We start from the raw sequence: 23,784 nt of genomic DNA, 5'->3' as shown, positions 1-23,784 counted from the left end.
AGTTTTTTTTTTTAGTATTATGGATCAAAATTTTCTTGCTTCTTTAGATGCCTGGTAATTCTATATTAAATATTAGAATTTAGTAGACATTATGAATTTTATGTGCACATTACTTTTGTCATTGTTACGATGAAATATCTGGGAGACGCAACTTAAGAAGGGTTTACTCTGTTGTGGATCTGAGCTCTCTGATTCCAGATGTGGACACATGACCAGACAGCTGCGTTCTCACCACCTTGCCTTCCCTGCCATGATGGGAGGTGCTTTGCTATGTTAACGGGAAGCTCACTGATGGCTGAGCCACTCCCTGGGCTCTGCACAGAAAATGAGCCCTTAGGCTTTGTTTATTTAGGTTTAAATATCTAGTTCGCATTACAGTGACCTCAGGAGATAGTGGCCTCTCCTCTCTCCCTGTCACTGGCCAATGGCTGGTTAAGAGTGGCTAAGACAGGCTGGCCTTTTCCCACCTGCTACCCAGTCCTGCTAGACAAACACACCTAGCAGCTCCACCTGCAGATGAGCACGGAGCTGTGCTCAAGGTGCAGCTCCTGAGACTGTTCCTTCAGCTCCCTGAGCTGCCAGCAGTCAGTACGTCCTCGGTTTCCCCCACTGCCGTGATCCATACCTTCTACCCCCGGGGCTTGCTGCGTATCTCCAGTTGACCGCAGTCACTTCTAGGATCTAGACAAGAAGATGCGGGACAAAAGAGTGAACAAAGAGCCCGGTTTGCTGCCAGAAACATCAGAAACCGCTCTGCCCAGTGGGTGGCTGTCGCTCCACTGTTAGAAGGGCACCAAGAGAAACCAGATTTGTGCCAGGCCAGGCTTCGCATCTGAACATGCCCAGATTTATCTTCAGCGCTTTAATGTTATCTGAGGAAGCTCTCCGAGCTGGTCCTTCATTTTTCGGGATGAGGATTATTGTCAACAGAATGACAGTTCCAAACTGTTAGCAACACGAGAGGTTTCCTGCCATTTCTTACCAGCACCTTTTGAAGGAGAACCACCAGAAACTGAGAGACAGTTTCAGGAACAGAAAGAAATCAGAGTGCTTTTCAAAATACCGCCCCCTTTTTAATCGCCCGGGGTTGAGCCCAGGGCGGGTTCGGCAAGGCTACATCCCTGCCTCCTGGGTTTTTGGTAAAATGAGGGTTGGAGGTAGGGCTCTTCTCAGCCCTGTGCTGCAGCATTGCTCTGCAACCGTGAGAGAAGATCTCGGGGGTCCTTGGGGGACTGGGGTTTTGAAATGGAAAAGCATAGACACTCTGTGCAATTGACATCGCCACCCAGACCTCCAGCAGGAGGGGCAAGGGGCACGCCAGCAGTGGCAGGCCTTCAGATTCTCTCGGGTTCACACGACTGAGGAGTCACAGGAGTGAGAGTGTCTCTGAGAAACACACTATTTATGGTGTGTGACTTTGGAAGGAAGTCGCCAAGGGTGGTAGCAAGTCTGAACGTCTGGACTAGCAAACCACTGAGCTTCTAGGTTCCAGAGGCAAAGATTATTGATGAGTTAACAGAGACAGCCTCAGATTGGACCCGCCACTTTGCAGTGATCCTGTTGGCCATGAGTTGTATTCAAGCCACTCCTGACCCGTGTGCTGTCATGGCTGGACACAGTGACTTGACCATGCGTAGCTGAACTCTTTCCCTTCCTACTGGCATGCTGAACTCAACAGTCTATCCACCTCCCTCCCAAAGGGTCTCTGTACCCCGCTCTTCTGTTGCTGCTACAGCGCCTCCTCCATCTGAACTCCGTGAGAGTGCCCTAACTAGTCTCCCTGCCTCCCGTTCGTTCCAGTCCAATCAGCTTTCAAAGGGTCTCAAGCTTGCCATTTCCTCCTGAACCATTTAGTGGCTCCCACCAAGGGCCAATGTATTCAGCGGAACAAGCCCACAGCCTGAGAAACCCTCCGAGAGATTGAGAATTGCCATTCTCATGACCCTATCAGATCACGAGAGAGAAAGAAATTCAGAAATAAAACACACGATAAACTTGATGTCAAACCAGAACTTTGAAATGCCCAACTAATCCCCTTATGTTTCCTAGAAAACCTGAAGCATCCGTCTTTCCATGCACTCAGGCGAGCTCTCGGAGTTTAAAGGTTCCGCATGCTGTTTGGTAGGGGAGCTGCTGAGAGCTGGTGGTACCCGTGAGAGCAGATGGGGCCGCTCCAGGGTCCAGATGGAGACAGCAAACAGCCTCCTAAGCATCACTCTTTCCCTTCCTAGTCCAATGGCTTTTGAAACTCAAGGTTGTGTAAAAATTAATTTGCATTAAATTGCTTAAGATAATGTATTAACTACCATACGAGGCTCCCAGCAGTTTTAAACCACACTTGGAAAAGCAGATAATCAAACAACGGTGCTGAGCACAGAAGCAAACCAGACTTCTTGAAGGAAATGCTTTCACTGAACACCAGCCTTAGAGCATGTATTTGTATAGTTTTCAGAAGTCTGGAAAGAAAGACTAAATATTTACATCTGCAACACATGCAGCGCTGTAGGTCCTGCATCTATGCTTCCTAGAATTTTTCCTTATTAAGTCCTCAGTTCAACCAGCAGGAAATACATCCTTATTCTCCCATTTTATGGACAACAAACAAACACAAAATCCAACAAAACAAAAATCACCCCAAAAAACAACAGCAACAACAGCAAAGAAGTTGTTGGCCCGAACTGTTACAAAATTTGCCTGGGGAAGACAGTATTGGGGTTTGTACATGGATTTTTGAATGCGGAGTCCACACTAGTCACCAATGACCACAGCGGTGGTGTCAGCATATGTTTTTGTGTGGAGCAACCCTGAAAAGGAGAGTTAGGAAAGAAAAATGAATTCCTAGGTGGGTCCTGTTTGTCAGTCCCAAAGCATATAATTTCCCCGTCAATGTCCTCAACTGACCCTAGTTCTGTAGTGGCTTCAGACTCATGAGAGGGAGGTCACCCTGCAGAGCAGGAACAGTTTCAAAGGTTGTCAAGCTATGGAGTTGACATTTGGTGATGAAAACAAGACCCTGCGGAGGCCATGACTCAGTGGGCTTACAGCAGCAGCAGCAGGAGAGAGAGAGAGAGAGAGAGAGAGAGAGAGAGAGAGAGAGAAAGCGCTATCTACTGTTTGTCCTTCTTCTGTGGCCTGGGCGAAAGGGCCATGAGACTCTGGCCTTGTAACCTTTGCCCCACCTGGGAACACAGTCATTTGTCCTGTTGGCAGTGTGGCATTTCCAGCAGCGTTTGCAAGCTGCCCGTCCGGTTTGCATTTTAGCCTTCCTTGAACTTATCAGTGGTCAGAGAGATGTAAGCAGAATTCATAAGGCAGAATTTCAGGGACAAGCTTGAAAGGCTCACTGTCAGCTGGGAGGGGATCCTCCTCCCCTCCCCTGGCTTTTATCCCTATCTCTTTGCCATTGTTGGAACTTTAATTTAATGGCTGGAGCTACAGTGGCTAACTTGTGATGGTGAGGGACACTTTAACAAGGCAGCCTTGCGCTAAAGAAGATAAAGAGGCTCTAGGTCTCGTCACGCCTGTGCAGGCGCCATAGCATAGCAGTCCAGACGGGCTAGTCTAGGTTATTTTTATCTGTATTAGTGGTAGAATATGGATGATGTCATAGTTAGGTCTGTGAAGATGGCAGGATGTTCTAATCGCTTTGATCCTTGAACAAACTCTCTCCTGCAGAGAGAGAGAGAGAGAGAGAGAGAAAGAGAGAGAGAGAGAGAGGTGTTTGTATGTGTGTTCATGCACTTGAGTGTTTTTTTTTTCTTTTTCTCAGCCATGGGTTATAAAAACTCTTACAGACAGCAGAAGCTAACACTGGCCTGCCACACTTCCCTGAGTCCAGAACCAATCCCATGAACCCCTCTCCTCCAGGCTGGCCACAGGACTATCCCAATAATCTGTTTAGGAATGTGCCTGAGGCCCAAGCCAAGCCAGTCAGCACATTCACAGAATTTAACCTGGAAACCCCTCCCCCTTTTATTATGATACAGTAATAGCTATAATGACAGAGTTGTGACTTAAGAGCCTGGGCTTCTAATCCATTCAAAGCTAACCACTGGACTACTCTTTAGCCAGGCCCAAATTGTGTGCAGAGCAAGCCATCAGAGTGGTCTAGGTTCTCCTCCCAGAGGACGGTGTGCAGCACCCACCATCCAGTAGGAAAACCCACAGATACCGACTTGTCATGTGCACACTCCCCAACAGATGGAAGATATTGTTATCCAAGTGTCACGATGTCTAGAACTCCGCCAGGGCAGGTAGGGAAGAGGGCATGTGCCTCTGGCACCCCTCCCCCACCCCATCCCCCCCAGACACACGTCTTTGCTCCCGAGCCACATGGGCCACTAAATCCCATTACTGCCCGAATTAATTTGGGCACTCTTAACCTTCGCTCTTTATTCTCTTCCATTCTTAGGTCTCCCCAAAAACTCTGAACTGGTGGCTGGCTTCTGGGTGTCCCACCTTTCTCAGTATAGACACACGGTGCTGACACTCACCCAGCAGCCCCTCCCACTTCAAGTTAGAGTCCAGACGAAGTGGCAGGTATTGCCCTTTTCCCGAACCCCAGCCTGCTTAGCAGAGAGGGCCATTTTTCTTAGGAGGTTGAACAATTTCAACCTGTCCTGATTTGTGGGCCCTGGCAGGCACAGGAGGAGGATGCCAGCTCCCTCTGGTGGCACAGTCAGTGAGACAGCTCAGTGGCCGCTCTTAGGGAAGTGGGCACAAAGCTAGCCTGGCGTGATCCAGGTGAACTCGGAAAGGAAAACCCACAGCCAGTTATTTCCCCTTTGTGCGGATTCAGTATTACACTGCGTTTATCGTAGGGTGGATGGCTTTGTCCACCTGGGAGAATGATTTTTCTGCGTGTGATATTATTACAGAGCAATGACACTTTGGCTAGGTGAGAGGTTTGCAGAAACGAAAGCTCGCTGTCAGGTGTGTGCATGTGTGCGTGTACGTGTCCGTGAAACTGGAGAGCTTCAAATCTAAATGATGGGAGATAGTCATGCAAAGAAGAGTAGAGATGACCTGCCACAGTGATAATGCTTTGCACAAAAGCAGGCGGTGTCATCAGGATCCAGAGCAAGCGTGATTCAGATCGGCAGCTGGAATCGTAGGGGCATCGCCGACCCTTGGTATACCTGGAGATGGTGCTCATGGTTCCTGTGTTTAATATCCTGGCAGCTAATTACGGTAGCAGTGATAACTCACAAAGAGAGCATCATCTTCCCGGGGCTGGAGAGCATTGCCGGTGCATGTGAAAGTCAACATATAGCCCTTCCTTCCATTTTTGTTCTGACCCCACAGTGATGTGTTTTGCTTTCTTCTTTATATGCTCGGGGGGATTTCTTTGCGGGAAAAGATATTCAGAATGACATTAACATTCTGAATTAATGAGGCAAGAAATTTAGACTCCCAGGATGAAAGCATTGCTATTTCCATAATGTCAGGCTGTATGGGACAGTGGGGCATGGTGGGAACCGCACGGCGTCAAGCTGGACGAGCCGCATCTACGTCGTTGGCTGTGCTGGAGCATCCACTGTTTGCTGTTCTAGAGTGGGTGATGAGCCAGTGAGTAACTGGTGGATCTTGACTTCCAGGCCAGGAGCACTGTATCTTTGCTGATTTAACACCACAGCCGTGTAGTGAGCGGGTCTCACTGGGTCTGTTTATAGAGATTATGCATCCAACACCGGAGAAATCAGGTTCATAAACCCTCAACTGGCACGGTCAGTCCTGCTTGGGTACAAAGCCCGTGATATCTTCTTATCTGGGATCTTAACTGGCCACACTTAAACCACTTCCCATCTTATTAGGGCCAACACCAGAGGGGCACCCCTTCTTTCCAGGGGGGTTGTTTAAGAATCCCTGATGGTCTATTGAAGTTCAATAAGGAGGGCCACCTCAACACCATGTCAAAACTTTAGGTGTAGACAATGAATCTTCTTATCTTCAGCGCGTCTCCACCTTGCTTTGGAAAGATAAAGCACGGCTGTGAGGGATAATTGACAGGCCAGCCGAGGGACAGCCTCCGTGAATGGGAATGGAGAACAGCGCCTTCTGTTCTAATGAGCCCTCTAGGACAGGGTCCCGGGTTATCCTGGTGGCTGGGTTTTCAGAGCAGTCTGGTAGCTCATCAATCATGTTCATTGTGAGGGCAACTCCTGACTGGGCAGGAGTGGTTGCTGACCCAAAAGCTGCAGTTTTTGATGAATGGGGCTTCACAGAAGGGGCAGTTGGGACATGTAACTAAAATGTAGCCACATGGTAATAATCCACCTTTTTACACATCAGAGTGTTTTCCAATAAAATTAGGCCACCTGAGCTTTTATAGAAATACATAAGATCCATTTTTCCCTCAAAATTCAACGTGTAAAAGGGACCGTTAACACTTTTGAGTTTGGTAGCTGTAAATATCCGTTTTCTTACTTAACCATGTTTTTCTCATGGGCCTTGAATCTGAGAGACCCCAATGCAGAGGGTGTCTGTGGAGGAGACAGACATAGTTGCAAATCTGTGCCTTTAGCATGAATTGTGTTCTGAGGACAGCGCTGCAGTGCTCCAAGAACAGATTCTAGAACATGCTCTCAGCATTTACTCCTTTTTACAAACACGTATTTGAAAGTCTTCCTAAGAGTCAGAGACTAATTAATGGTAGTAATAAGTGGGCACAATGCAACTCTGATGATTTTTGAGTGCGTGTGCACGTGCGTGTGTATGTGTGTGCGTGTGTGCCTGCATGCGTGTCTGTGTGCATGTGTGTGTGCATGTATATGCATGTGTGCGTGGGTGTGTGCATGTACATGCATGTGTGTGTGCGTGTGCATGGGCACTAGATGCATGCATGGGTGCATACACTTATGTTAGCTTACAAGAGGCTCTTCCTCCCATCAGCAAGCAATGCTCCTACGACAAGGGGCGAGTCACCAAGCTTTCACATCCCAATACGCCAGACTTAGGGAGACTGAGACCCAAACACCCAGGAGGAATGCCTTGCTTTAGGTGGAGGACTTTGGCGACAGAAATCCCCTCTCCTTTCAGTGGTCATTTCCTGTATGGTGGGGAAATTCCCCTCTCTTAATTCTAGGACCATAAAGATAGTGAGATTTTCAAGAGAAAGAATAAGAAGATGAACAAGGGCTGCCTTCTCACCGTTGGCTCTACATCTAGATCACCTCTATCTGCATCTCTATGGAGGGGGTTGCTTTAGTAGCTGGCCTCTTTGCCCATGGGAAGGGCTTTGTTTGCCCTCTGTAGCACCTGGAGGGGGCAGATCATTGTGACTCTATTTCTCGAGATATAAGTTCCTCATAGGCTAAGATACAAGGGTGTTTGTACGTGCAGGGGCAGTGGGGCCAACAGCATCACGGTTGCCTTGCATTTCTAAAGTGCAGTGTTTGTTCTACGGAAACGTAGACTTTCACAGGTTAAACACATCCCCGTGAGCTGCAGACCCACCTTTTAAATGGTAGGAAGAAACATTAATTTAATTTAGCCAGTCATTGGCCTTTTAATGTAAAATTGGTTTAGAACCAAAATTAAAAATTTCTACAGAAAAATAAGCAGACCTAGAAATATTGAAGAGTACTGGGGAAGGTGAAACTAGATTCTCCAGACATTAAACCTATTGTAGTCTGTTAGCAGATAAAATAGAGTCTACATAGAGAGTTCAAAGCCAGCCACGGCCACACAGTGAGACTATGTCCAAAACCAACCAAACCAAATCGCAAAACCCAAAAAAACTCCAAACAAAAAGTGTATTAATAGATTCACAGCATAAATGAAGTGAAAAGACAATGACAAACGGGGAAAATATAATATAATATAATATAAATAATATAATGTAATATAAAGTGAGTTCCTACCCATAGGAAAGGGGGCAAGCAGATTTTAGTAAGTAAATCTAAAACCACATCATAAATATGGTATGGAAAATAAAAGTGAAAACTATAGTGAGATATATTTTACATACACAATACTAACAAGAATTAAGGAAATTTGATAACACTACTTCTTGCGACCTAGGGCACAGTAACTTGGCACTTGAGGCCTTACTGATGGGAATATAAAATAGTTCAAATTGCACAGAGCAAACACTGGCCATAGCCATCCAAGTTCCAAATGTCTACTGCAAAGGCCAGTGACCCCACTTCTGGCTATCCATCCCATCAATAAAGTGTGGATATGGTGTGTCTATAAGGATAATGGTATCCTGATGTTTAGAAACATCAGGGGCCACAAATAATTATTAGTTAAATAACTTCATCTTTATCTTCACAGTCTAATACTATACAGCCATCAAAGCATGGGCCAGCTTTGACTACAAATCAGAAACAATCTCTAAATATATTACATATAAGAAGGATGCATATCAATCTTCCTGTCCAGAAACGAGCAAACATTGTGTGCTGAAGTCAGGGCCGGGACACTGTGGCCATGTGGACTGTTTTGATCGTTCACAACACCCTGGTTAGTAGTATTTGTTAGTAGTTGACCTGAGAGAGAGAGAGAAACCAGAGGAGAATCATTTCTTGATTCTTTTTGCTTTTCAAACAATTTAAATTGTGTTCACTGGGCATGTGTTAACTATTCAACGATAAAATATTTAAAGCCCTTCCACGGGGCTGGGGGTAGAGTTCAGTGGCAGAGTACTTACCCAGCATGCATAAGGCCTGGTGTTCAACCCTCAGCAAGGCAATAAATAATAAATAAACTCACAAGGGCAATTTTTGGCCGGGTGAGAAGCGTTAAATGAATCAATAGTTAGAACGGCTTCTCAGTCTGAGAATAGAAAAGACAAATGCTTATTTCATAAAGATCAAATTAAATTAGTATTTTCCCACTCCCCTTCAAAACCGGTTTGAATGCCTTCTGTACGCCGCCCCGGTGCTGCGCACGCGCACTCCGGCTCAGCGGCCTACATCGGAAATAAGGGCTGACCACCTCATTGCGCCTCCACATTTCCTCCGGAACGCGATCAATGTCCCCCACCTGACCATTAAATAGATTTTGAGAACTCTTCAATCCCTATCAGTCCCCAAGCCTTATTTAGTTCCTCGGATCCGCCCCGGGCTGGCCACCTCGATCCTCCAGGCCATCCATCATCATTTCTAGCCCTTTTCTGATGCGATGGAGCTCGCTCTTTGTCTTGCTGAAAAACTGAACGGCTGTTAAATTATCCATTTATCTTCCTTCGTGCCCTCTGTTCAGCTTCTCAGACCCGTCTTTTCTACCTTGTTTGCTGACTTTTCATTCCTGTTTCCTCCTTCTTGGAGGCACCTCAGCTCACCACCCTGCCCTTCAAAATAAACTCTCATCCAGTCGGCTTTCTGCTTGTTTGAAATCTGCTTCTCTCATCACTGCCCCCTCCCCTTTCGGAGACCGGGTCTTGCTATGCAGCCTAGGCTTCAAAAAGTCCTGCCGTTCTTCCTCAGCCATTCAAGTGCTGGGAGGATAAGCATGCATCAATACACCCAGCTCAAAATTTCCTATTATAAGGTTATGTCTTTGGAATGTCTTAAAAAAAAAAACCTATGAGATATGCTTCAACTTTTATACATAGGTGGGAGGATATTAGGATAAGCCCTACACCAATGAACAAAGTCTTGGGTTCTCATGCTAACTTCACCCAATAACAACCTTCCTGGCCTGAAGAGGAACTGCAGACTTGCGTCTAGACTGCTCAGTATCACAGCGGTGGTTGCTAATGTCTCAGAGACTCCGCAAAGGCTCTGGGGTCTGTGTAATGCTACCCCCTGGGCGCACAGGTCTCAGGCATCAGTGATCCATCGTGGTTTGGGGTCTGAGATGGGAGGGCAGGAAGGACCTGAGCTCTGCCATCTACTGAGACTCCTCGGGTTGATCTGGGAAACTCTAGCCTCGGTTCTCACTCCTGGAGAACGGGCGATTGTGCTATCTAACTTGTTATTGCATTCTACAGAGTCAGATGACGCATGGGAAGCTGGTCTTGAGCACAGAGTCAGTGTTCAGGAAATGCGGGTGCGGACCCACTGCATCTTGTAAGCCAGGCAATTTGGCCCTTCCCCAAGTTTTCAGCAGAGACGACAATTAGATATGATGTCCAAGGCAGTAACAGTGACAGCCATGCTGGAAGGTTTTACCATTTAACAGAACGAGGCTGCTTTCTGTCAAATCTATGAACCAATAAGGAGTCAGCGCGGATGAGGCTGATGACCCTGGAGGTCAGGACTGAAAAAGGATGCTTTGAAAACAGTCCTGTTGCCTCCCTTAGACTCTGGCTTGGGACCTTTGCTTTTCAGCCGACTCTTCCTCTGAATGTTCCTCTTTCTTAGCTTCTCCTTTCCCATCAGCTATTCAAATCACCTGTGGCTAAAGCTGATGGCCCATCAGGCCAAGGACTTGTAGACCGAATCCCCTGCCTCTGTGATGTTACAGTTATAGCCCATCCCTCCCTGTGCTTCTAGGAGGTATTGGTTCAGACACTGAATGGCCCCTGACTCCCAGGAGATTCTGAGCAGCCGTGCAAGGTCCCTGGTTTCTCATCCATGAAATGTAGGCGGAAATGCTAAAGCCCACTACGAGGTGACACAGGCAAGATGCTGAGTGACAGACATAAGAGCATGTCAGCTGCAACACGGTAGCCCTGCATTTCCTGTTTCTGTCACACTCGGCACTTGAGTGTACTATTGAGCCTGTCCCTGGGTGCCAGGTAACAGCAAGCGCAGAGCATCCCTGAGGGTGTGTGGGAGGACACTGCCCCAGGGAGAGTGCGCTGGACCCTGTGGCTGAATAAGAAAGGAGGAACACAGATAATTGGGATGTGCCCCTAATGGAAGCCACAGAGAGTCCAGAGACTGGAATACATCTACCTCTCGGTGCGGTGTGTGTGTGTGTGTGTGTGTGTGTGTGTGTGTGTGTGTGTGTGATTTCTTTTGCAAGGACCTTGTTCTCTGAGCAAGTTCTGAAGCCGGCATGAGACTGGATTGCCCCGCAGAGATGACAGGTTGAGCAAGGGCAAATGACAGGACTGGAGCCAGGTGGCGCTGTAGAGCGGGCAGGTGCCAGTCAACGCAGGACTGAGGGTTACAGGTCACTCTTGTTGAGCCTCTTTTCCCTCTAGCGGTGAGGAGGGAGGACTGAAGGGAAGAGGGTCACAGGGGCAGTGGAGGGCTGAAACCGTGGGGCTGACTCTAGGGAGAGGCTGCTGAGCCTGTCAAGGGTCCGGGTGGGGCAGCAGGAGAGCCTGCTAGTATAGTAGACCCAGACGGCGGAGCACTCCTGATGTGGAAACTAAGATGCTGTAGAGAAGGGAAAGCCCTGGTCATCTTGTAACAAGTTTCTTACCCTTTTGGTTTGTTTAGAGTTTTTGTTTGTTTTGATTGTTTCCTTTTCCTGTCTCTCTGCTTTTGTACGGAAGCTTGCCCTCAGCTCTTCTGGGGCTCTTACCCGCACAGGCTTAAGTACCCACATGGCAGCTCACAACTGTCTGAAAATGCAGTTCCACAAGATCTGACACCTTCACATCAACGTACATAAAATAAAGTTAAATAAATCATTAAAAAAAAAAAAGACAAGGAACTGAAAGCAGCCCCAAGGCCGCTGGTAAGGGAGTAGAGGGAGGGGCTGGAGAGCTGTGTTGGTAGACGTGGGTGGGCTTTATTGTGAGGGCACCCTGCAGGGATCTGATTCACTGAGAGCCCCTGTGCAAGTGTCTGTAGATGTCTCCCCTCGAGCTGCTCTGACCCCCACAGCAGGGTATGACTTCTCTGCCTTGTAGGTACCATCAGGAGTGCAGCCAGCCATCCTATACAGTTCAGCTGTGCATCTCCCACATGGGGCTCTGAGGGGAGAACTCTCTGATCCCCCTAAATTGGCAGCAGGTATAGAGGTGACTTCCCTGGCTGAGCAGCCAGGGCCAGATTCTCAAGAGCCCAGTTATCTACTTCTAATTTTCTTTCATTCTCCGTTGTGCAAAAGCACGGTGCCCTCCCCAAGGGCACCACACATGGAGGACCTATGCCCTAGACCATGTGCAAACAGGGTCTCTGAAGATGTTAGCAAGATAATATAGGATTGGCGTGGGCCCCACATCCAATGGTTGGTGTTTGACGTTTTAAAATTTATCCTATGTTTATTTACTTTATGTGTATATGTATGTGCACTACGTGTGTGCAGGAGCCTAGGGAGGTCAAAAGAGGGTGTTGGGTTCCCTGGAGTTATGGGTGATTGTGAGCAGCTGTGTGAGTGCTGGGAAGCAACCTGGGTCTTTGTAGAAGCAGCACATCATCTTAACCACGGCAACTTCTCTACCGCTCCCCTAATTTGTTTCTAACATTGATTTACTGTGTGCGATGATGACGGTGTGTGTGTGTGTGTGTGTGTGTGTGTGTGTGTGTGTGTGTGAAGAGGTCAGCATTTCGTGGGAAGCGGTCCTCTCCTTCCATCATGTGGGCATCCAGGCTTGAACCTTTAGGTCCACAGACTGAACAGAAGAGCCTTTTCTCCCTGAGCCACCCCACTAATCTTCCTCCGTGGTGTTTTCATGGCAAGCCCTCTGCCTCTGGAAAGAGTGAAGTGTGCGCAAGCCACACAGGGCTAAGACAGCAAGCAACTCTCAGCAGTCAGGAGAAAGGCCTAGAAAGTTCTTCCCTCACAGCCTCAGCCTGCTGTGTCCTCGACTTCACCCCCTGCAGATGTGGATAGATAAGGGCTTGGACAATGTTCTGTCTCAGTCCATCACTGAGGGAAGTCAGGGCAGGAGCTGAAAGCAGAGATGCTGCTTGCTGGTTTACTCGTTGGCTCTTACACAATTAGCTTTCTTCCTTTAGTTTCTTTTCCTTTCTCTTTTTCTTTCTGCTGTCTATTTGTTTTGGAGACAGGGTCTGAGATGCCACCCCCTTGGTGACACCGTTGGTGGCTGATGTTTGGAGGTGGAGAGGGCCTGTCTCTGGAATCTCAAGAGTAATCCAGAAAAAGGACAGAATTACCCTGCAGCGAGTTGGCACCGTCTAAGCAACACATCTGGGGACTCAGTAGGAAGTGTGGACGGCAGAAAGACAGAGAAGCTGCCTTGAGCCCTGGAGGGGCTGAGCCCATGCCCGAACACCAGTGGCTAGAACTGACTAGGAACTGGGGGGGGTCACCAGGCCCACAGACTCTCCTCTCTCTTCTTGAGGACTGCTTGTTGTTTAACTCTGAGTCTGTGTGAATGCCATTCCACGCATGTTCGCCTTTGTAAGACAAGTAAGAAACTTGCCCAAGTCTCTTCTTTCGTTCACTAGACTGCTAAATGTGGGAGAAGGCACATCCAGGAACCGACCCCTCCCCGTCTCCCTCTCATTTTCCAAAACATTCCACGGAAGTGCTCTCTCTTTCCACATGCAGCCTTTGCAGGCTTTTAGAGGGCAAGTTTTTGCTCTGACCAGTCACCCTGCAGTTCATTAGTTTCTTCTTTAAAAAAAAAAAATCCTACATGAGTCATGAACCATGGGGCGCACCGAGTCGCTTTTTACAGACTTTTCCAGTATCTAGAGAGGCTGCCTTTTATAACCTCTTTTCTAGTTTATTAGTTCCTAACTTGCAGCCTCCGCAATTTCAAGTATATTATGGTATATTTTATTATTCAAAAAAATTTATTTTATGTGTACGGGTGTGCTGGCTAGCTTTATGTCACCGTCATACAGGCTGGAGTCGTTTAGGAAGAGGGAACTCAGTTGAAAAATATGTCCCCACCTCTGGGCCAGACTGTGGTGCATTTTTCTGGTTGATGGTGATGTGGAAGGGTCCAGATTACTCTGGGTGTTGCTATCCCTGGGCTGGGGGTCCTGGATCTTATGAGAAAGCAGGGTGAGCAAGGCACGAGGACCAAGCCAGCAAGCAGCGATCCCCGTGACCTCCGCATCAATTCCTGCCTCCAGGTTCCTGCCCCCCTTGAGTTCCGGTCCTGACTTCCCTCAGCGATGGTCTGGGAATGTGGAACTATAAACTGAAATACACCTTCCCAAGCTGCTTTTGTCCCTAATTTGTACGAAGGGTGTGAAGCCGGCCTGTGTGTGTGTGTGTGTGTGACCTTATGAGTGCCTGGTTCCCTTGAAGGTCAGAAGAGGGTGTTGACTCCCTTGGAACTGGAGTTTAAGGTGGTTGTGAGCCACCACGTGGGTGCTAGGAATTGAACCCAGGTCTTCTGAGAGAACAGACAGTGCTCTTCACTGTTGACCCATTTTTCCATTCCTCAAATGTATTTTGAAGAAGTCCCTTCTCACTTTCCTTAGAGAGCACATTAATAGCTGTGCTAGTAAAACAGTAAGTTCCAAGACGATCATTACAGCCGAAGTTAAAATAAATACATAAATGAAATAAGATTCCAAGTCTGTTGTCTGGTGTGGAACCTCTGTCACTGTTTTTCGAGACAAGGTCTCATACATCCTCCACTGGCCTTCAACTCACTGTAAGGCAGAGGCTGTCCTTAAACTCTGGTCCTCCCACCCCCATCTCCCTACTGCGGGACTGCAGGATTCTAGTTGTGCATGGCCAGGGCTGGTTTACAAGGAGCTGGGGATCCAATTCCAGGGTAACCCCTTTGCAGTGTCAGTGAGGGAATCCATCTCCCAACTCAAAAGCCAGTTTGGAGAGGAGATGAAAATCTGATTACCTTGAAACACTGTCAGTTTTGAACGAACAGATTTATCATGTCTGTGTGCATCATTGCCGTTCTTAGGGATGCTGAGGTTCGAGTTGAGAACAAAAATCAGGGGCAAAAACTTAGTTTGCTCCTGTGAACAGCAGCTCAGAATGAGACAGGGGGGTTCTGTTTATCCCTAAGGCTGCCTCAGCAGTGGCTCCAAACTTTGATAGTGTCTTTTTTTCCCCTTATTTTTTCTCACTTTTTTTTTTTTTTTTATCCAAAGATGTTGAGCAGCAGGCTAATGGCTCCCCAGCAGGGTGTAAAGACAGCAGAAAGCTCTGGAATCAGATGTCAATGTATTCCTGCAAGACATCCTGCTAGGCCAGAGCTAACTAACCAGGGCTTTCCACTTCTCCTGGGGAACACGCTTTGATGCTCCCCCGCCTGCTCTGGGCCTCCTGTATGCTTCCTGATTAAAATGCTGTCACAGATAAATCATGCCTTCTGCCTGTTTGGACCGCTTTCTCTCCCCCACCCTCTCTTTGTCTTCTTTCCAAAAGTTTGGAACCCTAAGATTTAAAAGATAAACATATGTTGTGTCTCCTTATGTAACCGCGAGGAATCTGGGGCTGGTCCCCACTGTGCCCTCCCACCTGGCCTGCAGTCACAAGGGGTTGCTCTTCATTTCAGATAGAAATAGTTGTATAATGAATCAACACCCCAACACTATATGTTTTCATGTATTTTCTGTCTGCCGCTTTGGCCCTATTATTTCCTATTATTTATTACTTGAGTAGCTGTCTCACGAACAGATTTTAGTGTGAGAACTCCTCCCTGTTTTCCCTCCACATAGTTACGGATTGCCTGGGGATTAACACTGTCCAGTAGACAAGAGTTTGGATTTTTTTTTTTCAACGAATGGGCATCAGAATGCTCTGGTGTGGGTTCCCACTGAGGCCTCTTCGGGCACCTGTGTGAGCAATGACACTTGTTCCCCTTTGCTCAGAGGGAATCCGAAGTCAACAACCAGAGGCACCAGCAGGAAGTGCTCCGCCAACTAGGATGTTTAACACGAAGAATCCTTTGAAAGTCACAGAGTAAAACCGAGTTACCCAGTAAAGTCCATGGAGCAAAGTAGCGGCTCTTCAACCCTACTTATATCTCCTGCCCCGCTGCATGGCCGCCCTCCTCCTCCAACTCCCTGCCGCCCTAGCCTTATACAGAGCAGCCTCAAGCCTCTCCAGCCTCCATCACTTTGTGCTCCTCCCAAAGGACCCTCTCATTCTTCCCAACACAATTCCTTTGCTTGGGCTCGACACGACTCTCTTGCCATCTATGCCTGCTGTCTCGGAGTCTGTGGTTTTGCCATTAGAGGGGATGTCTATTTTGTGTCTTGTGATCCCTAATCTTTGCCCCTTTGCCATGTCCCAGTCATCTCAGCAAGACTACGCGGGATTCTTCTCTTCTGTGTTTCAGACTGTGTCCCTCTAGCCCTTGCGCCGTGGGAACCTCTGCCAGCTGTATACCACCTCATTTGTCATCTACCCTCTCAGAACCCCATTTTTGCATGTCTGTGTTCAAAACCCCAGTGCCCTTTCTGCAGCAGCCCTACTTGTCCCAAACACCTTGCCTAAGGGGCCAGTGTCATTTCAGTGACTTTTTTGGCTATCTCCTTAAGACCGCTGTCTTCCCAATAGCCGCGGTTCCCGCCCAGTGACTGACCTCATTTCATTTTGGGGACAGCATCAGTTAGTGTGAGATTGTCCACTGCACGACGTGTAAGATAGAACTCGACAGAGATGCTCTGAGGGGCTCTTTCGGTGCTGGCTGCACTTGCAGTTTGATGGCTCAGTTGGTTTCAAAGCCTTACAAAGAATTCATAGCAGAAATTGCGCAATAAAAGCAATAGCGGTGATAAGAAACCAAGAGAGAACAAGCTTTTCATTGCCCGCTCATGAGAGACAACAGCGGTGAACACTGAGCATCAGCCTTATGAGCAACTTTCTCCACCTGCTCCTTCAGGGTGACGCGGCTTTTCACAGTGAGAGAAAAGTCAGAAGGAGAGCCAGGCTGCTGGGAAGCCTCCACACAAGAGCAAAGGCCGAGGTGGAGAAGGACTCAAATTAAATGTGCAGGTGCATCACTGGGTCTGTGTGTTCCATTTCCTGAAACAACAGGTGTGTCTAACCTCAGAGATGAGTAAGGAAAGAAAATCAGGATGCTGTGTGATGCACGGTGGAAATACTGTTCTCTAAATCGTCAGCACTATCTTTTCTGTTTAACTTCAAGTAGCTTCCTTCTTATCCCAAAGATTCCAAAATATCTAGGAGCAAATACAGGATAAGCCCAGAGAGCTGGGGACCAGAAATGAAACAACAGACTCGGGGTGGGAGCCGCATGCAGGCCCTTGGCAGCACGTGAAGTTAACTGAGCTTTACTCCCTTCCAGAAAGAGAAACTTATCAATTAAAAGAGTAAAGTATCCATCCCATTAAAACCTACGCATGGGGCACCGAGTAACACTAAACCATAATTCCATGTGGGCAACCAAGGGAAACTCAGCAAAGCAAAAGGTACCTGACCAGCACCCGTGGACTCTACGTGGGAGCCTGCTTATTCTGTGCTAAGGGTGGGGGAGCAGACAGGAAGAAAGAGTGTTAGGATCCTCTTTATAACAAACTACATCGTTCTCAATGTTTCTTGTCCAATCTTTCATTATTAGATGAGGGGATATTATAGTCATTTGTAACCACAACAATTGATTTTAGATTATCTTATAACTGTATCTGATTGATTTTATGATATTGGGCATTTAATGGTTCACATGAAACAACAAGTGAATTTACTTTTATCATTTGTGGTTATTAGAGTTACATTTCGGTCCTGAAGACACTATTCTAATTTGTTTGTTTCCAGGGGACTGTGACAGGTCTCTGTAGCTCGTAACAGTACTGACAACGAAGTGGTGGGTAAGCCTGGGACTTAATGGTTGTGACGTCCTTAAAAAGCCATCCTGGGTCCTTAATGGAGTAGCAGGGAATGAGACACTAAAGAGGCTTAGCTTTCCCTGCGTGCATCTCACTTGCAAGTTAGGAACGTGGCTCAGACGGATTGAGCTAGGTCGGGGGTAAAGAACTCGTCAGGGGGTGTATAGATGAAAACAAATGCTTAGCCATAGAATTAAAAAGCAATGTACACGAAACTGTTAGTGCAAACGGATGCGGATGCGGGCCCTGAGCAGAGCTCCGAAAGCGGAATGTGAACCCTTCAAAGCTGACACATATCTCCTTGCCCCGGGCAGGCTCTGCACCAGGCAGAAGCAAGAACTCATTAGTGGCACTGCTCAGGATTCACGGCTGGGCACGGTTACGTTTCCTTAAAGACAAAGGCAGATTTTAAAGATGGAAGATGCTTCCCATACAAAACCCAGTGGTCCAGACCCTGGGGTCAGAGCAGAAAGGTCTGTTTGATGAGATCCTGTGTCTCACATGCTACTAATAAAAATTAAAAGCAAAATAAATTTATATTTGAGAAATTCAGGGTTAATCAAGGCTAAGCATGCTTCTCTCGCACTAGATTTCACTAAGCCTTCAATATTTTAGTGTGTATGGGAGTTTCCTTAGTTACTAGGCTTCTGAGCTGTGTGTTCTGGAGAGATGGTGTTGACTATGGCCGCATCCTTGAGTTTCAAGGCAGCACCATTTGGTGAATGCAGAGATGAAATATTATAATCCCTGGTTTACAGACAAGAAAGGTGAGGCCGTGGAGATTACATTTCAGAAAGCGATGGAGACATGGAGACCTGAGGTCTCCATCTTCGAAGCACCAGCTCTTGGTTCGTACCCTGCAAGCGTCTCCCACTTCAAACGTTTCTGAGAACCTTACCCATGCTCTCTGTCGCCTCGGGCAGGACACACAGACACTCACAAGCCGGCAGTACCTGATACAAAGGCATGCAGATGCTGTCAATCCACTCCAGCTGCAAGCGAGGCAGTTCGTCTTTCCGGTTCCGGTCAAAAATAGCCTGGAGGAGAGAAGCAGAAGCCTGGCCTTTATCCCAGTCGCTTTGTCAAACGGTGCGTCAGATGTCACCAGCTGAATATCTCACAAATCACCAGTCTTACACACAGCCTCTCTCCCTTTCTCTACCATGGAAAATAAAGTATTTTCACAGATCTCCCAAGATGAGATTTGCAAGTGAATTTGTTTGAACTTTATGGCGTTCAGCTCCTCGGGGCCAAAAGCTGTCTGCAGGTACAGGTAATGGTTACTAAATCAAGTCAGCAGGTCACTGGGAACTGGGTGAAGTCAAGGGGAAGGAGATACATCTTTTTGCCACAAAAATAATGCAGGTTTTTACTTCCGCGGTGAGAAGATGCCCAAGCTTGGAAAAGAGCCTTAGCAGCAGGGTTTCTTTTCTTTTTTCCCTCTTATGAAACATAAATTATTTTATGAGATTTTAAGGTTGGGCGCTGGTGCGACAATCACGTGTTTTCTAGTAAGGTTCTGCGATTAGCAGGGTACGGAGCACTTGCTCTGGACGGATGGTGGGGGCAGGCACGCATCCTTTCTTCAGCCCAGCCTTCAAATTTTATGACATTATTATACTTGATATAATTTTTGCGTATTTCTAAAAGCTAGAGTGATTTATTTCTATCGGGAAGACTTTGGTCAACAGGAATTAGAGGGTTAAAATGAATTCCTTTAATAAACAGTCAACTCATCTCCAGGGAGAATGTCCTTCCTTTTGTTCTTAAAAAGTAAGGGGCCTATGACGTTTCCTTCTGCCCGCTGATCAGGAAGAGGGCACTGCCTTGTTAGAATTTGTCTTGCCTTATTGAAAGGCGAGGTAAAATGTGGCACCCACATCATTCTGGTGTCTACGGCAGTCATAAGGGCAAGTTCAAGCCTCATCCTTAGTCCTGAGATGTTGGGAAGGTTGCATCCTTCAGACTGATGAGCCACAGAGGGAGTGTGTGTGGTAGACAACGCTAGGTACCAAGTCTGAGGAAACCATCTCTACCTACAGTAGGCAGAAAGCCACTGAATTCCACAGACCCTGCTCACCTTTCCCAAGAGATGCCTGGAATTCAGGGAATGTACTAGAGAAAGTGAGAGTTCTTCTGAAATACATAAAGCTTGCTTCAAAAATGTCCCTTTTAAAAATGTCTGTGTGTCTATACGTCTTGTGTCTTTATAACAAAACACCCGAGACTGGGAGCAACTTGACAAAGAAAAAGGTTTGTTTGGCTCACAGTTCTGGAGGCTGGAGGGCCTGCGTCTGTTGGCGGCCTTCTTACTGAAAGACCTGAGATTCTCAGGACACCATAAAGCACGAGACAAAGAGCACACATTTGTGTCTTCCGGTGCCTCCCCCTTTCCTATAATCTACTCTAATTTGATCATGGGGCTCCCCAGGGACTCGTGAACTTCTCTGGTCCCTATAACCTCCAAAGACCACGCCTCTCCCCACCAGAGCGGGATGGAGGCGCTTCCACCCTCTCAACACTTACACTGGGGACTGAGCTGCAGCACGGGAAACCTCAGGGCGCGGGACCACGCCCCAACCACAGCAGTCTATTTTCTCTATAGTTCTATTTGAGCTATTTATTTAGTTCATTTAAATGGGGTCATATGGGCATGGCCTTTCAGGACTGGCTTCTTTCACGTGGCGTGATATTCAAGGTGTATCGAGGCAAGTGCCGGCAATTCACTCACTCATTTTTGCCGCGTTATACGTCAAGGCAGAGACCTATGACCTTTTGTTTATTAATTTACCAGTTGACGGGCATTTGCGTTGTTCACACTTTTTGGGTGCTAGGAGTAAAGCTGGTGTGAACAGCTGTGCTCAAGTTTTTGTATGGGTGTGGTCTCTTTTTATTTCCTTTGGGGATAAACCTAGAAGTGAATGGGTTATATGGCAACTCCAGGCCAAGTTTATTATATTAGACCTTGTTTTTCACATTGAGGATGACCATGGCATAGCAGGCAGGTGGAGGCCAGAGGACAGCTGTCGGGAGTAGGTTCTCTCCTTGTACCGTGGGATCTGGGATTCCGCTGGGCTTGCCAAGCTTGGACAGCAAGTGCTCTGCTTGCTGAACCTTCGCGCCAGCCCTAGGTCTAACTTTTTGAGGATTCCAGACTTGATATTCAAAGTAGCTGCACTAGTTTGCATTCCTTCCTGCATCTCACTGTGTCCGGGCTTCTCTGGAAACTTACAGGGCTGGTATCGTCTGTCTTTTTAGTAGTAGCCTGTGTGTGAGGTGGCGCCTCACTGTGACGGCAATCTGCATTTGTGTCTTTGTTGTCTATGTGCTTGTTCATGGGTGTGCTCGGAAGTGATATGCTTGGGTAGACGTCCCTTCCCAATCTTCAGCTGCATTGTCTCATTGTTTTGTTTTGTTTTAATATTTATTTATTATGCATACAATATTCTGTCTGTGTGTATCTCTGCAGGCCAGAAGAGGGCACCAGACCTCATTACAGATGGTTGTGAGCCACCATGTGGTTGCTGGGAATTGAACTCAGGACCTTTGGAAGAGCAGGCAGTGATCTTAACCACTGAGCCATCTCTCCAGCCCCCGCATTGTCTCATTGTTATAAGAGTTATTCTAATGTTCTAATTATGAGGCCCACGCCAGATGCACAGTTTGTAAATAATTCCTCTTACTCTGTAGGCTGTCTCTTTGTTTTCCTTATAGCATCCTTTGGCACAGACATATTTTAAGCTTTGATAAAAGTCCTATTTAATTTGAAAACAAAGAAAAGAAAACGGTTTGAAATGATTTATTTTGGGGAGTTGGAAAGCTTGGAACTGAAAAATAAGAGCCAGCTTGCTCCTTAAGGCTGGACAGCTTGACTTTAGGCTGTTATTTCTGCTCTAAAGTGGGCATGCGTGACATGCCCGTGCTGGCTCTGAGATGTCCCTTTTGCCTGCTTCTTTGTCCCACTGTGGGTGCCGGGAAATGCTTGATCAACAGTGTCAGTCAGAAACCTGGGATCATGGTGGCTAGCATTCTTGTTTAGTTAAAGTCCTAAGCTTTCGGGACTTCTCCAAACCCCTTCTCAGCCTTTCCCATTTCAAGCCATGGTTTGGAGCTATCGTGATGGTGAAAGGAGCGGCTTACCGAGGGAGTGAGCTTGAGTTCCGACCTCTCCCGATCTCCTTGTTCAAAGAACTCGCTGGTTACAAGTTCAGCCACCTGAAACACAGAAGCATTTTAAGATGTTTGTAGTGAGATGTTTAAGTGAGTGTAGTGAGTGGTGGCGCACGCCTTTAATCCCAGCACTCGGGAGGCAGAGGCAGGTGGATCTCTGTGAGTTCAAGACCAGCCTGGTCTACAGAGCTAGTTCTAGGACAGGCTCCAAAGCCACAGAGAAACCCTGTCTCAAAAAACCAAAAAAAAAAAAAAAAAAAAAAAAAAAAAAAGATGTTTGTAGTGTAAGACACCATGAGACTCGGAAGTGATTTCTGGCTTACCTGCATTGAGATGTTCTTATTTTGAAGAGCCTGGCTTTCGGGCTGTCTGAATCTGCACTGAAAGCACTAATTTACGGTAGGCCCCAATTGTTATTCTTCTTAACACCGCACCGCACTTCTTAACACTTGCACCGGCGCATAAGAACCACAGGCTAACTGACTGCACCTCTTCCGCTCCACTGTACCCATAATGCAATGCTCCATCCCCAACTGCAGGCACCTGCAACCCCGCCCCCGACATTCACCCGTGACATGGATGATCCAGAGACACATTTTAAAGGCGTCTGTGGTTCTCAGGATCACTGTAGAAAGAGAGCTGATAGAACAGACAAATGCCAATTGGGCATTTCTGAGGACATTAAGGTGTGCAGCTAGCGTCTGGAAGGACTCTGAGTGACATTTCTGGTGATTTTAAGGGCAGACTGTACTATTTACAGTCTCACAAATGATTTCTGACTTTCTTCTGTCTGGGCATAGACATGGATTGTAGCTTCTGGCAGAGTACTCTCACGTGAAGAGTCTGGACCGGTGGATTGCTGAAGGCCTTTCATTTCTACTGTCAGCTCAGTCCAGGATGAGAGCAGAGGCGCCCATCACGACGAGTGTGGCCCAACGAAGAATTGTAAACTCGCTTAGAACATGAGATTTTTGTTGTTGTTGTTGTTGTTGTAACTTTACTGCCTGGTTCTTGGCATGAGTTTTGCAAGCGACACTGTCGTGACGTAGTGCCAAAAGGTTAGACCTGTGTAAGCCATGCTGTTCAAAAGTGTGCAGGTGGTTCCAGGCTGAGGAGAGAAGCTTGGCCGTTTGTGAATGAGGGTGTGGCTCTAATCTGCTGGGATCTATTTTATGTGTTTTGGTTTGTAAGTTTTCTCCTCAGAAATCTGCGCCATCTCAGCTTTTCCCCACCGCTGTTAACCATACTCCAATTCCAGCCACGGCTTTTGCAGCCCCTCAGCCTTCTTCCTTCTGTCCCTGCGCTCCTGCCTCTGTTTCCTGGAGGTCTTACATCTTGTACATCTGTGTCTTGTTCACACTCCAGCCCCTTGTCTCTCCACTCCAAGAACAAGTTCTGAATTCAAACTCAAAGCTTACATGTAGTGTGAGCTTGTATGATCTTGGCTAGTCTTTTATTCAGATTTCCCAGGGTCAAGGTCACCAATGACTGTTTCCCCCGGAAGCAGTCCGTTGGTGAAGGACTTCTAGTCTGAATGGTTACTGTGTTAGTTCGAGGGCGGTGACTCTCAAGGACACAAAGAGGAGAAGAGCAAGTCTCTATTTTAGCAGCTGCTCTCTATAGAAGACCTTGGGCTGCTTAGCCCAAGTGAAGTGAATGGATTTCCTAAAACTCCAAAAACCTCACTTCAAACTCTGTGGCTAAGACAACAGGAATTTATTCTTGCATAGTTCTTGGGGCCAGTGGTTCACACCAGGGTGATGGGCAGAAGCCCAGGGGTTGGCGCTGTGTCCTTTTGAAAACTCTGTCTGATCCTTGCCTCTTTTTAGCATTTGGTAGATGTTAGCACTTCTTGGGGTGTAGACATGATCGTTTCAGCATTTGTTGGACTCTCGCGTTGCCTTCTCTTCTGAACCCTGAGCTTTCTCTGCTCTTTAACAAGGACATTTGTGATGGGAGTTGGGACCCATCTGGATGGTCCAGGTTCTTCTCCCTCAGCAGATCCTTACATCTACTCTTGCAAACA

At 47.2% G+C, this 23,784-nt stretch overlaps 1 protein-coding gene across 1 annotated transcript in view; it reads right to left on the bottom strand.

Moving 5' to 3' along the window:
- Pde11a (phosphodiesterase 11A) overlaps positions 1–23,784 on the bottom strand; it is a 254,575-nt gene that overhangs the window by 11,486 nt on the left and 219,305 nt on the right. Inside the window, exons 18-19 of the mRNA XM_050119857.1 lie at positions 21,729–21,803; positions 18,542–18,625 (exon numbers count right to left, since the gene is read on the bottom strand). Of these exons, the coding sequence (XP_049975814.1) occupies positions 18,542–18,625; positions 21,729–21,803 (159 nt within the window). The remainder of the gene's footprint in view (positions 1–18,541; positions 18,626–21,728; positions 21,804–23,784) is intronic.

The sequence above is a fragment of the Alexandromys fortis genome, unplaced genomic scaffold (assembly GCF_014885135.2).
Source record: "Alexandromys fortis isolate MF-2015 unplaced genomic scaffold, M_Fortis_MF-2015_v1.1 scaffold_8_1_9099942, whole genome shotgun sequence".
Taxonomy (NCBI): Eukaryota; Metazoa; Chordata; class Mammalia; order Rodentia; family Cricetidae; genus Alexandromys; species Alexandromys fortis.
This window is presented reverse-complemented; position numbering and strand designations above follow the sequence as displayed.